The sequence below is a fragment of the Epinephelus moara genome, chromosome 11 (genome assembly GCF_006386435.1).
Source record: "Epinephelus moara isolate mb chromosome 11, YSFRI_EMoa_1.0, whole genome shotgun sequence".
Lineage (NCBI taxonomy): Eukaryota > Metazoa > Chordata > Actinopteri > Perciformes > Serranidae > Epinephelus > Epinephelus moara.
This window is the reverse complement of record NC_065516.1, coordinates 15,166,448-15,181,113: the sequence shown is the minus strand read 5'-3', so window position 1 is coordinate 15,181,113 and position 14,666 is coordinate 15,166,448. Positions and strand designations below refer to the sequence as shown.

Here is a 14,666-nt window from a genome sequence, read left to right as displayed (position 1 = left end):
TACTAAGAAATTTTGGCTGGTTTACATCTGCAGTCCTCACTGCTAGACAGCACTAAATCTCTCTAAAACTTACAGACTGCTCCTTTAAAGACCCCCAATTTAGAAACCCCAAATGCAACTTAGATCTTTTACATTTTATGGTACATTTAAAACTCCTCTTGATGTTTTTCTACCCTATCTTTTTTCTCCTGGACATGTTAACTAACTAATAAATTAAACCTTTTTGTTTCCTCAAAGAAAACAAAACAGCAGTTTGGTGAGATGAGTAGAGCATGGTCTACTCGAGATGACTTATGTCTTAACTTTGATGGACTTGCATTGAAGCTTACACTGGTCTGCACCTTGCTGTGTGTGTGTTAGAAAGATAGAAATTAAGGTAAAACAATAGGCAGCCTGCAGGGGAAAATTGGTGCAGTGCATGTGTTGCTTCCTGCACATAAATGATGTCTGAATAGACATCTTAACGTGTTTACTCTCTTGTTTCAGGAAATGAGGACAACCAGGACGGAGTACTGCAAAAAAATGACTTACAACAGTGGAGCTCCTACGCTTCTGGCTGTGTCTACTGGCTAAGATATATATTCAAAAAATGACTGTCATAAGACAGTATGCAAATGATCTGTAATGCTGTTGCATGCTTATTCCACTGCAGTGACGTTGCTTTGACATGCCAAATGTCACTATCATTTCCTAAAGATTTCTCATCCAGGTTTCACTATAAAATAAAAATACAAAAGCAACAAATCTCCACATTTAAAATGTATGTTTGATATGTTTGCCTGTAATGCTGGTGATTCACTTTAAGCTCCTCTCTGCTGTGATAAATGACTTCCCTCTTTGCTCCTAAAGTCCCTGTATGCCAGATGTAACCTTATGTAATAAAAAACAGAAGAAGAAAAATGTGCTGGTATTTATCCTTGTTGTTTGCAGACTCGCTATAGATCCGGATGCGCTATAGGCTGAATTCCTCCTTATGGATATCAGCCTCCCTCCTCCTCCTCCTCCTCCTCCTCCTCCTCCTCCTTCCCCCACAACCACACTCCTTCACATTCAGCACTTGCAGGCATGTGACAGTCCCACAGTCCATGCATCAAAGACCATACCACAAAAAACACTCCTAAACATCAGACAAACACACAGAAGACATGAAATTAGCTGACACTGCAGTGCTGACTAATTATATCATAACTAACATACACATTCATTTATAGTGTCTGTACATACAGTACTTGGCAGTTGGACACAGGAAGTGTGAGCCTGTCAGTTATTTTCCACTGTAAAGCCAGCTGTGACAACGTGGCTTTTTTTAAGCAGTAGCATCTGAACGAGCAGCAGCCAGAGAGTTTTTTATTTCATTTTTTTTATACCTTAGTTGGGATACCACCTGACTGAATCTTCACTCAAACTTTAATGAATTATAAATGATTTGAAAGCACAAAGCTTCACAATTGTATCCACTGCTGAGCAGTGTTACAAGTTACTGCGACAGAGTGCATCACATAAAAATGTTAACATGTGAGAAAAACGTACATGTTTACCATGTTGTGTCTGTTAATTGACTTCAGTATGACCACCAGCCTGTTCTTATTCTCACCTCGTCTAATACCATCGCTTTGTTAGGGATGATACGCTGCCAGGCGGCCTTGCTTTGTAAACCATTGGACGGCATCAGTTTGTAATGCCACCAGCAACAATGATGTATTACAAGCTGGAAAGTCCCTATACGGTGGGCGAGAGGGGAGGTGAGTGGGTCCAACAAACCCCAGACTTTCTCCCAGGAGCCCTCTCTGCTTGCTTCCTGTGTGAACGTCACATGTAGACGTAAAAGTCCACTGACAAAGCTGCAATATTTGAGGAGTTGGGATGAGAATGTGTTGCAGCTACATGTAAGCAATCGGGAAGGAATTACTCAGCTCTTTTACTTTAAGGTTGTGTTTGTAACTTTCAGAAAATACTTGCTGTATTGACTTGCTGTTAAGCCAAGTTCAGACCAAACATTGCAATGAAACAAAACTGTTTTAGAATGTTGCAGAGAAAAGCTGCAGCGGTGTGAAGTGGCCTGTTTCAGCTTGACTCAAGCCATGATTCTGCTTGTGAAGAACCCAGCGGCGTTTTTTTTTTTTGCATTGCTACACACCTCGCCTGGTGGTTTTGCTGGAGTGCTCTGAACTCAAGTTGAAAAAACTTCCACTCAGAGCGAAAAACCACCCCAAGTCATCTCTTTTTCGTCATCTTTTTTTCGTATTGACCAGTCGAATGATTTGAGAGCCGGCCCTCTGTGGTGGTCGCGACATCAACAGTTTACAGTAGGTAAACAATGGAGGAGACACTGGTGGTAGCAGTTACTGGATACCCAGAGTTATACAGTCCAACGATAGCAGATTGTAAAACTCCCCCTGAGTCATCCTTAAATATGCCAGGAAGCGACCATCATGGAGGCGAAGCTCCTGGACCATGCTGGTGGTACTCCCTGTGATCCACCCTCTTTTTTAGTGTCTCATGTACCCACACAGATCTCTGTTTCCCTGTGCCCAACAAACTATTTCCTGACAGCCTCTCACCCATAATTAGAGCTCGAGCAAGTACCCTCTGCCTGAACATTTTAGGAACTAGCTACTAATTACTGTGAAAACAAAACAAAATGGTAGATTTATTACATGGGAAGGTTGCTTTCAAACGGATTCTGGTGCAGTTTGCAAACGAACCAACCACAGGATTTTATGATGGCAGATACAGTATGTGATTTTAGCAGGATTTCAACAGCTAAACCAGTAATCAGTTCAACTGCTGATTGTGAAGTCTGTCCTTGATCCCATAATTGATCCTGATAAAGGCCATGTATATCCTATAACCTACAGTATGTATGCTAATGCATACGTGTAACCATGGTAACACATATGCATATCAGTGTGGGTATTTCCCCTGATTAAAAAGCTGTTAAAACTGCCATCATTGTATCTGACTCTGTGTACTTCGTTTGTCCGTTAAAAACCACGTGACAGTGATCCCACAGTATTAAGCCCAGAGTCATTACTGTACCATACCCCTTCTTTCCATCCCGTCTCTGTGTTAGTCATTATTCATAACATGCGATTGATATGCAGTCTAATAATAGCCTCCTAAAAATGCTTGCAGTCAGATATTTCTCTATGAGCTCTTTGTGAAACCAGAGAATATAAATAGAAACACTTAAGAAGCATTAAAGTGCTGCTGCATAAACTGGAAACTGGAACTGGAATTTGATTTCCACACGTGGGTCCTGATGATGCAGGATGACAAAGGCCCAAACTGTCCAGTTAACAAGTTACCTGTCAGTCGGTTCATTTTTACTGCTCTTGGTTTGTTGGTGAAATGTCAGTGTGAACAGGAAACAAAACAAAAATGCAACCAAGTATAATTTTTTCCCTCTAATGCAACCAAATCAATGAACCTACGGTGTTTTCACTTGCTGTGGCATTCTCTGACAGCGGCCCTCCATCCCTGCCAAGTCCACCTCATTTACATCTCTGTGGCTGTTGACAAATGTGTCAGTCTCCATCCTCACAGTGTGTCAGATGGTGGGTCGCTGGATAGTGCTTTGCAAGGTTAGTTCCCGGTAAATAGGTGTCAGGCTTATGTGGGATACTTTTGATACTTGAAGCACATTTTGCTGATAATATTTTTGTATTTTCACTGAAGTAAGTTTTCAATTCAGGACTTTTACTTGTACCAGTATTTTTAGACTGTGGCATGTCTATTTTTACTTGAGTAAAAGATGTGAGTGCTTCCTCCACCACTGTCCAAAAAGTGACCTGCATCTGGTTGGTTTCTTGGTTTCAGCACATATAATAAAGCTCCTACACATAGTCTGCTGTGTGCAGCCTGGATAGGAACTTGGATGCAACATGGTACATATTGTACTTTACTCCATGCACAGAGCGTGGGAAGTAGAGGAAGTCAATAAGGGCCTTTTTGTAATATAAAAGAAAGACGAAGAAAAAAACCCTCTCTGTTACATAATCACTCCTCTCCCTAAAGGGCTGTTGCCTGGTTGGATAAAATGTAAAGGATAATCAAATAGCATGCCTGCTCTGATTTCAATGGATTTGGTAAACTGAGTAAAAGGCTTTCACACTTGTCAGGCTAGATCCTTCCTGGTCTGTAATTATGACACCCTTTATATCAAGCTCATGCATGCTCTTCACATCTCTTGGGTGATAAAAATGACTGATGATTATCACAGATGAGTAAAGCTCCTGGAGCACTTTCCTCTGCATACAGTATCAGTACTGGTAGCTAATCCTTTCAAGACAGTCCCTTTGTCCATCATGTCACCCTCCAAAGATCATGCTTAAGTCACAAGAACCCTGCATGGTTACAGGGTTGCGTAGTTTCGGGGGGATTCAAGCAGTTCATCTGGTTCAGGAACATTCAGTTCTCATTAGAAAAAGAGGGGCATGGCGCACACCCCTTTGTCCCCCTGTCTCTCTCCACCCCTAGCTTTGTATATAAAATGGAGTGAATTTTACATCTTGCCCTCCTCTCCTCTTCCTCTGCTTGCAGTCTGACTTGGGTGGGAAATTCAATCCTGTAAGTATTCTATACTTTTTTTTTTTTACAATAATGGATGGATTTCTGTGCAAGAGCAGTTAAATGCATGAAGAAGTTATTGCAGTTTACTGTTAAATCTCTGCTGTTGCAGTTAGGTTTATATTAAGTGCATAAGACTTACTGTGAGTATAAACTAATGTAAGGTGAAAACTAAATACTTTTTAGTTAAAAAAAAAAGAAATGGCAAAACATTTTTTCAATGCTTTTTTAGTTTTTAAATGGATACATCACAGGCTTGATTTTTTTGTTGCAGAATCATGAGCAGGAACTTCTTGTCCAGAAATGATGAGCTCCGGAGGGGAGACTACCTGATATCCAACAACAGGGAGTTTAAGGCTGTTTTCCAGGTGAGTAACTCAGAATATATGTGCACTCAATTAGGATGCATGATCCATGTGTACTGGTCTGTGTTGAAAGTAAATTCAAAAGTAAAAGAGCAAGTTTTTAGAAATGCAATTTCTGATACCAGTAAAATGTCTCTTTTCTGCCTGCAGGAGGATGGTAACTTTGTCATCTATGGCTGGAAGCCTGTGTGGGACTCTGACACCAAAGGATCAGACGCTCAGCGCCTGTGCATGCAGGCTGACTGCAACCTGGTCATGTACAACAAGTGTGATGAACCCAGGTGGCACACAAACTCTGCCAAATCTGACTGCAACATGTGCCGTCTTCACCTGACCGATGACGGCAAACTGGTGGTGAACAGGGAATGTGATGAAATCTGGAACTCTGCCAAATCCAAAGGCATGAAGTAATTAAATGTATGTGAAGGTCTTGTTTGGAAGTCAACTTGAAAAACATGCCAGCTGTGTAATCTGGGATCAAATAAAAACAATTTTTAACAAAGCATAAATTAGTTTTTTCCTCATCTTTGTGGTGATCAAAGTATGTCTCTGCATCTCAACTTCACATTTTTGATGAATTCAAAACAATGAAAAGTGAGTTGAAATACAAGTTGTGTCATAGTAAAAAAAAAAAAAAAATCTTTGCTCTTATGGTGGCTCGCACTAGTCCTGTTTTCAAAATCTTACATAAGGTTAAGTGAAAATATAATCCTTATCCTATTAAAATGTTCTTATTATTCAGATGGTCCAGATCAGAGTTAATACAGGATTATTAATACTGAAGCATAAAATGTAAGAAGCATGACATAGTTGGATGTGATATTGTTTTGTATTTTATTTAGCAGCAATGCCCTCTGATGGGTCTTATATTGAGTGTGGGCTTGGTGAGGTCAGAGGGTCTGACTGTATTTTAGTATCAAAGGTAATTTTATGACATTAAATGTACTCAAGTATTGAAAGTAAGTGTACAAGTAAATGCTGTTTATTAAAATGCAAGCAGTTAGAAGTTTGAGAATTATGAAGTCCATTTCTTAAAACCTTGAAAATGGAGCGTACAAGTGAAGAAAAACATTTTTTTTTTCACAATTTAAAGGATTCAAAGATCAGATCCAGTTTTTCCTTCCCTCCCTCTCTCCTTCCTTCCTCCTTCTCTTCCCTATTTTGTCATAAGTACTGACAATGTAGGGTATTGAGTAAAAGTATACATTTTATTTAGGAAATGATGGAGTAAAAGTGAAAGTTCACAGAAATTAAAATACTCAAGTAAAGTACAGATACTCCCAAAAAATACTAAAGTACTGTAACACTGGAGACATGGACCTACAGAGGAAAGGCGGTGTAATACAGTATGATGGTACTATTGCATGCAGCCTAAGGCGTAAGGATATGTAAGTAACGTCAACACAAAAAGAGATGGGCGTGGCGTCGGGCCATTGTTGTTATGTATGCTTTATATTTAGTACACGTGCATCCAAGTCGAGTCAGAATCAGAGACTGCTTATGCACAGGGCCCAGAATTTGGTGCTACACCCCTGACTGGACCTTTAACCAGTGCATCAGTAACTGACATTGAGTGTAATGCAGGATTTATACTTCTACAGCGTAGGCACTGCATCGACATAGAGCCTACACCGTACCCTGCACCATAGCCTGACGTGCACCTCCCCAGAAATGTAACTACGCATTGCGGCGATGCAGATCTCCTGTCTATTTTTGTAAGCTGAAATCATCTCCCTCAGTGGAAACAAAGCTTTTATTTACTTGTATTTCACAGATAAGTAACAATAAATTGTGAAGACTGTAGTATATTATGATCTACTCTGAAGCTTTGGAACAGATGACCAGTTAGGAGCCCAGGGTCCAGAAGTATATATGGTCAGGGTCAAGAAGGTATTTGTGGCCCAGGGTCAAGGTTTGGCGAAGTCCAACTAGGGTGACTCTCTGTCGTCTGTTTTGCCTTGTCTCACATTTCATAGACATGTCAGTCTATATAAGCAGGGTTTTTGGGGCTGTTATTCAGAGCAGTTCACATTGGCTTCGAACCCTCTCCAAGCAATCTAGATGCTTGATAGATGCTGTACTTCTTGTAATAAACCTTTTCTTTATGCAAGCAAGACGGTGTCATCAGAGTCTCCTTCATCACCTTCACATCATTGCTATTTAATAGACAACAAGACAATAAAGCCTCCTCAAAAATAACATTTTAAGTCTTGTGTGTGATTTATCCTTCGGGGATTAATACTTTGGGATTTATCCTGGCTTCATATGAGCAGAGGAAATCTCTGCTAGTCGCTAGGCTAATTTACACAATGTAAAATGCCATAGGCTTGTGCTAATAACATTAGCATCTTATATTTGTCTGGAAAATGTGTTCAGTATAAGACATTTGTTTTGTCAGTGAACGTTGTGAGTTGTAATGGAGACAATTTTGTAACGTGACTTGTTAAATGTTGCTGTTGTCCCTGGCTTCATATGAGAACAGGAAAAGTTCACTGGCCGTGAGGCTAATTTATACAATGTAAAATGCCATAAGCCTATGCTAATTACATTAGCATGTTGTATTTGTGGGGAAAATGTGTCCAGATAAAGACAAGTGTTTTGTCTGTGAATGCTGTGAGTTATAGTGAAGCTGATTTGTGTACTTGTGTTTGAAATTGTCTCTATCAAGCCATGTTTAATGTGTGTTTTGGGTGTGTTTTGAACAGGGTTGCCAACTTTGGTCAGAGGGCCGGAGTGAGATTTTAGCTTGTGACGTAATATCTGCTTGTACATGCGTGGTCACACTTTTTTTTTTTTTTTTACCTTAAAAGAGTTAATATGCAGATGTGGCAAACAGAAGAAATTAGTGTACGTTTACATATTCCTATCTATAGGCCTAAGCCCCACACACTTCCATAGACGTATATTTGTTTTACGGCGCAGATCAAGGTCGATTTCATCAATCTATGGTAGTAGTCATCTGCTTGAAAAATCCAGTAATATGTCCTGTTGTGACAAACAGAAAGATTTTAAGGGGGGTTCGTGGGGTTCTAAATTCAAGAACTTTCAATGACCTGTATACAGGGCTGGACTGGGACAAAAAAAATGCAGACATTTATGTATCTTATTTGTAGGCCTACTTACACACATTTTATTAAAAATTGAAATGATAAATCTTGTAGAGGTTCTTTGACAAGTGCTTTCACCATAGGCATTGTGTACTCCAGGGCCATCTACTACCACCAGGATGTATATGAGAAGTGAATGAGCACATTGATTTTCTAGCCTTGGTACTCTCTTCCAGGGTACTTAGGGTACTACTGAGATTTATTTTAGCTAATTTTGGTAACAGCGTAGTGTGTGTCATTTCACCAATCATAGTGGGCCGCCATGGCCAAAAATGCCAGGGCCATTTTTTTTGTCCCAGTCCAGCCCTGCACCTCCAGGGTTTCCGCAAATTATCGCGTGACAATTCCAGTCGTACACGCCGCTTCAGTTCCAGTGGACATTGACGCCCGGCACGGGATGGAGCGAGTCCGCGCCGCGGCAGAATCGCGCACGCGACGGATCCAGTGGACATCCAGTATGCGGTCCGGTCAAGCCACACAATGGGCTGGACATAAAAAAAAAAAAAAAAGTACTCGGCGACGGTTAGAGTGAGATTTCTTAAACGGCCGTGAGAGAGTGACAGTCATGCCAAATGCATGAGAGTTAGCAACCCTGCAGTAGTCGGCTGACTGTGAGACTAGAGCTACCCAATCAAAGCGCAAATGGATTGCGCACCAATCAGAGAGTAGTTGTCCACAGAAACATTTGGCTGCGCTACATTTCACTCAACCGCGGAGGTGGTGTAACTGCAGAGTGACACGGACACACATGTGTATATTACGGCGTAGCTTTCAGCATATAGCGGCTCTTGCTGGTGAGAGGCGACAAACAGAGACAGAGCAGCAGATAGTAGGAGATGAGCGGGGCGAATTCGCAAACAAATAAGAGAAACAACTTGGAGGAACGTCCATTTTTCCTTTGTAATGTAACATGTCCATGTAACCGGCATGGTCAAGTTTAGCTTTGTTGGTAAACTGAGGTGAACGGCGCCGCCATTTTGGGGTGTGGTTCAGAATTAATTTACCGGTAACCTGTGTTTAGGTGCTAGTCCTCCTCAGGTACTTTATTTTGTCATGAAATATGTAAGACTTAAACATTTACATGTACAACAGGCCAGGTTTTAGTTTGGAGGGTCCTTCGGTGTTTGCACACCTGAAGCTGGAAAACCAAGATGGCGAGCCACCCGCAGGAGAAATCAAGTTGCCTCTGCTTCCATAAAACCAACCTCCAAGGAGAAGGACACTGATCCAAACACCTGAATCCTGGTAGGACTATACTTTAAGTATTCAGCTGCATCATGCAGTGGGACTCATTTGGCATTGACAAAAACATCTTGACTCTCAACTGTACTAAGAAAATGTTTCATAAAGTGTGTGCCTCTGGTGTAATTATTAAAGGACCTTGAAAATGAGATGTGCATCTCAAGGGTTTTAGCCTCTGATTAAATTTTGAATAAAATAAAGACATCTACAGTGTTTCCAAAATCTCATCAACCACTTAATGCTATCTTTTCACATGACCTTTTATAGCATTGTGCAGTTTAAACTGAAAATACAGGCAAATGACACAGCAAAAAGCTTCTAGACTTTTGTTCATTGGATTGTCTCACGTGTCTTTTTTTATCTTGTATCTCTGTGGTGAGAAAAACATTATCAGGGGTGTAGCTCATCTTTAAAAGTGTTGAATTCACTGCCAAAAATTGAATTTATGGTGAGAAAATGTATCATGTGTAGACTTTTATAAGCTAAAATTCATCATCTACATTTAAAATTGTACCTTTTACTCTGTATTTTGCCTGTAAGGTAGAACAGTGATTCTCAATCAGGGGTCTGGAGACCCCCAGGGATCCTTGATGAAGTTCCAGGGGGTCCCATGATGAGCTGCATGCAAGTGCCCAAGTAAGAGTTATAAGCATAGGCTAGGCATATACGTACCCCCTCAATATCTTACTATATAATGATGAAAACTCTGTCTGCCTGTGGGTGTGTCTGTTGCACGTTTTTCTACTCACTGACGTGGTCAATCTATGTGAAACTGCACATAGGCATTGAGGATTGGCATAGGTAGGTGACAAAGCTACTTTTTCTAAAAATTACACTATTATTAGTATATTCTTTTACAAAGTCGATGCATTCACCCCACGAGTTACTGCGCACGCGCGTTTATGTATCCACCTCAAACGGACATCAGCTGTAGCCGAGCAGCAGAGTTACACTGTGCACGCACGTTAATCCACCTCAAACAGACATCATTCAACTTGTCACTCCCAACTCGTCAAATACCGACAATCAAAGCCTGAAGCTTACTGTAGATTACTACCAGGTGTGATGAATCAGTCAGCTGGTACCATTAATTAGATGAGATCAACTCTCTTTTTTCACCTTATATTATTTTTTTCAATTTTTTTAATTTAATTTATTATTTATGTATATATTTTATTTTGTTTATTTTTATCTTTTACTATAATAGCGAAAACTCTGTCTGTCTGTGGGTGTGTCTGTTCTATGTTTTTCTCCTCACTGACAGTTGGCACAGTGGTAGAGGGTCATGGGAGGATGCGAATGAAGCAATATTACATCAGTTGGCCAAAGGGGGGCGCTATAGCAACTGATTGAAATTGCAAACTTCAAATGGGCATATCTCATGCCCCGTAAGTCATAGAGACATGAAACTTTGCACAGAGATGCCTCTCTTCATGAGGAACACATTTGCCAAACTTCCTGTTATATAGCTTTTCCGCCATTTTTGTTTTGAAAAACACTTAAAGGAGCTATATGTAAGAAATATAGAGCAAATAGTCATAAAATCATCCTAATATGTCACAGAGACTAAGGAATAATGTTCATATAACATACTGATCTCACCGACAACAATAGTACAGCCAGAATATTCGCATTTGAAAAAAAAATTTACGGTCCGCAAATCATGTTTATGTTTTGAATTTGTGTTTTGGCCTGTTGCGCCACCCACCGCCGTCTACCAGTCACACAGTCAGTAGAGTCTCAGATCAGTTACAGTGANATCATGTTTATGTTTTGAATTTGTGTTTTGGCCTGTTGCGCCACCCACCGCCGTCTACCAGTCACACAGTCAGTAGAGTCTCAGCATCAGTTACAGTTAAGACTGAGCTACAGCAGCACGGCAAGCAGCATTAGCAGTGTCCCAGTACATAGCATTAGAAGTCTCCTCAGCTGTATCCCGGCAGCAGCGTTAGCAGCAGAGAAGCCGGACTTGCTCGAACGGTCCACTGGAAAACCGAAAATCAAGGACGCGGCAACGCGCCCGTGGGCAAACAAATCAGTCTCCAGCGTGCCGCTGTCCAGCAGCCTCGAATCTGTAGGGGAGGGGGGGCGGACATGACTCGCGGCAGTATTTTGAATTTGAGTGCAGTAACCGTTTGGCCACATTCTTACATACAGCGCCTTTAAAATCGACTTCTTCCTAGGAAGTTTGACCGATCTGTGTGAAACTCGGTGAACATAATCTAGGGACCAATATCTAAAGTTCCCTCTTGGCAAAAGTTGGAAAACGTACTAAAACTGAGCTTCTATAAGGCAATGACTTTAACGATCTGCATTTCAACGTGCTACCTCAACTACTAATGTGCAGTTTTAGCCCACTAACTATCCCACTATTGGCAATGGTTCTACTGTACTGTACTGTACCCTAACACACACCATGTGAAACTGTATGTGGGCAACTGTGCACTCAGTGGGTATGGACTAGTTTAATAGCACTTTTATTTTGATGAGCAACACAACTTATGGAGGCAGCAATGCCACCGGTAAAGTTGGTGGTGGTTGTGTGCAACCATGAAATAGTTGCAGTCTGGCATAAAATGGAAATAAGATGAAACAACTAAGTACCCTGACATTCTAAATTGATAAAGCACAAATTGTTGCATAGAAATCCACCAGAATGCAGGAAATGTAGTGTTCGATGCTCGAAATTTCTTGGAGGAGGACCCCAAGACCTGCCCTTGGTCTTTAGAGTGGCTATTCTGATTTATAGTTAGACAACTGTAAAATGCTGGTCTTGATCAGATCTACATGTAACAACCAAAATATTTCCAGATGGAGTCTCCTAAAGGGAAATCTTATCAATCTGGGGTCCATGACCTTATGTGTTTCAGTTTAGGGCTCCTTAACACAAAAAAAGGTAGAGAACCACTCAGCAAGAAGGACGTCACTCTGTACTCTGAGATAAGATTAATATATTTTCATCACAGGTATTCTTTGAGGTCGAACTTCGAAGGGAGGTGGAAGCTGACTTTTTATCTGGTCTCAGTTATTTCACCAGTTTCATAACATAAGAATAAATTGGCAGCTGGGCTCAGGCAATAGTGCATACCCAAGAGCTTACTTTATACAGTGAGATCAGCTGTGAGCGTGCACTGTATTTGGAGGAAATGTGATATGGGAGTGTCATCCTGTCAAAAGAATTTCTTTGTAATGACCTTTTAAAACAACAGAGACCGGAGCCGAAATATCAAAGTTTAACAGAATTTATTTTCTTGTACAAGAAGGAGCGTTTCACAGTGCAACACACAAGATGAGGTTACAGAAAAAAGGCTCCCTGAGGAGCAACATGTAACGACCTCAGACACGAAACTGGTGGACTCAAATGCACGACTCGCAGTATTTTTAACAAAGTATTTTACTTGGCAAAATCAATTTAAACAAAAGGTGCTCTCAAGGAGGATTTACAAAGTTCAAAACAAAACACTCACAATGAGGATAAAAAAATATCACAACTTAGAATCAAACCTGATAACATGAAAACCTGGCATCACACAGACTGAACAAGACAAAGGGAGACAAGGACTGTTTATACATGAGGTAGGGGAACACAGGTGAAACCAATCAGGGACGGGGTAGACAATCACAATGGCGGGAAAATCACACAAAGGGAGGAAGTCAGGGTCTGAAACGAGAGGGAAAAGGTGAGTACAAAATAAAACAGGAAGTGTACGACGAGCCTGGACATGAGTGACTTTAACTTAACATAAAGTGCTCATGACAGCAAAGGACTAAACATGAAACTAAACTAAGGCATGACATAAAATATGAAACACTAAACATGAACATGAATAACATTAACATACTTGACGAGACACAACAACAACTTCAAGTTTTTATACAGCATAGGTGGGCATTGAAATTTCAACCGTTTCAGTTCTCCTAATCTACCAAGTATAGACTTCATAGATAACAACAGTTTTCAGTTGGTGTGACCCCCTGTCACACTGCCCTCCAGATGATATGTCCCCAACCTGTCTCCGACCCTCGGTTTCTCCCACTTCTCTTACAGATATAGTACCGAACTTTCCTTAACCTGTCTGCTGATGTTGCAGTGTTGCAGTACGAAACAGGAACAATCCCTCAGACTTGCACAAAATAATAGCATGAATAAACAGTGTGATCACAATTTTTATAACACATCCTATTGTGAACAATACATCCCTTTCGTACCGGATCTACAGAGAATTTACATCTTACTGCAAATCTCACATGCATACTGGACATGTTTTTCAAAATGGACCCAATCTCAAATTATCCAGCTGTTTCATAATAAATCACCAGCTGACACACAGCAACATTAAGATTCTTTGGAGTTGTGTTTCTGTCGACTTGGTGAATGTTAGTCCAATATTTACTACCCTTTTAGCTCTGTTTTACCCTGTATCTTCTTGTGCTAATGTTTCACCATGTTCACCAGCCAGTCACTGGCAAGTCTGTCTGTTGTTTCCTGCTGGGCAGGTAACATACAATGGTTTCTATTTCATATGACTCGACCCTGTAATCGGCTTTGCTGTTGTTAACTTGATCAAGGCCCCTTCATTCTTTATCCATCCACTAGATGCCCTCAGACTTGTCCTCTTTCCCCATCACCTGGCTGCCCCACACATCCAACCACCTGTTCTCACTTAACTCACTGGCTCTGCAGTTGCCTGGGGCATGATCAGTCTGAAAACAGTATGCACTGTTTTTGCTACGAGGTCCAGGTTGACCATGTTTCCTCAAAGTGGTGTGCAACAGACTTTCAGGTTAGCCTACATTTTCTTTTATTTGATGGGTGTGTCAGAGATGTCACCCAATCAGGAGTGATGTGTATATAAACATAATTCTGGTGGATCTTTACTTATTGTGTATATATATATAATTCTTGTTTTTATTTTGTTGTGGCAAGGTTAACACATGCCTATAAACCCCCTTTATATTGACTTCAAAACATTATTTTTGTTGCACTACAGTTTCTTTTAAAACATTTTTGCGATATTTTGTCGGGGCTGAATGCAGCACTGGCCTTCCCCACTCACCCACTAACCATGCCTTGTTGTTTCTTGCCATTGTGGTGACCCCTGCTGTTGTCTAGCAGCAGTGTCTTTGTGTGCTTTAAAGCTGGGGTGTGCAGCTTTCTGGAAAAGCCTACCGGATGAGCACAGGCATTTGTACATGCTTCATACAGTAGCCCAGTGTTTCCCATACATTGATTCATTGTACACTGCTCAAAAAAATAAAGGGAACACTAAAATAACACATCCCAGATCTGAATGAATGAAAAATTCTTATTAAATACTGTGTTCTTTACATAGTTGAATGTGCTGACAACAAAATCACACAAAAATTATCAATGGAAATCAAA

At 40.7% G+C, this 14,666-nt stretch overlaps 1 protein-coding gene across 1 annotated transcript; it reads left to right on the top strand.

Moving 5' to 3' along the window:
- The first annotated feature begins 4,507 nt into the window (after positions 1-4,507).
- On the top strand, positions 4,508-5,471 carry LOC126397868 (uncharacterized). The gene is made up of 3 exons (XM_050056889.1): positions 4,508-4,569; positions 4,844-4,937; positions 5,085-5,471. The coding sequence occupies exons 2-3, from the start codon at positions 4,848-4,850 to the stop codon at positions 5,343-5,345; spliced, it is 351 nt and encodes a 116-aa protein (XP_049912846.1). The 5' UTR covers positions 4,508-4,569; positions 4,844-4,847; the 3' UTR covers positions 5,346-5,471.
- Positions 5,472-14,666: the final 9,195 nt, after the last annotated feature.

What these genes read in the sequence shown, in the direction of transcription:
- LOC126397868 (XM_050056889.1), top strand. Translation starts at nt 4,848, where the DNA reads ATGAGCAGGAACTTCTTGTCCAGAAATGATGAGCTCCGGAGGGGAGAC. An exon ending in AGTTTAAGGCTGTTTTCCAG is followed by an intron (nt 4,938 to 5,084) that starts GTGAGTAACTCA and finishes TTCTGCCTGCAG; the next exon opens with GAGGATGGTAACTTTGTCAT.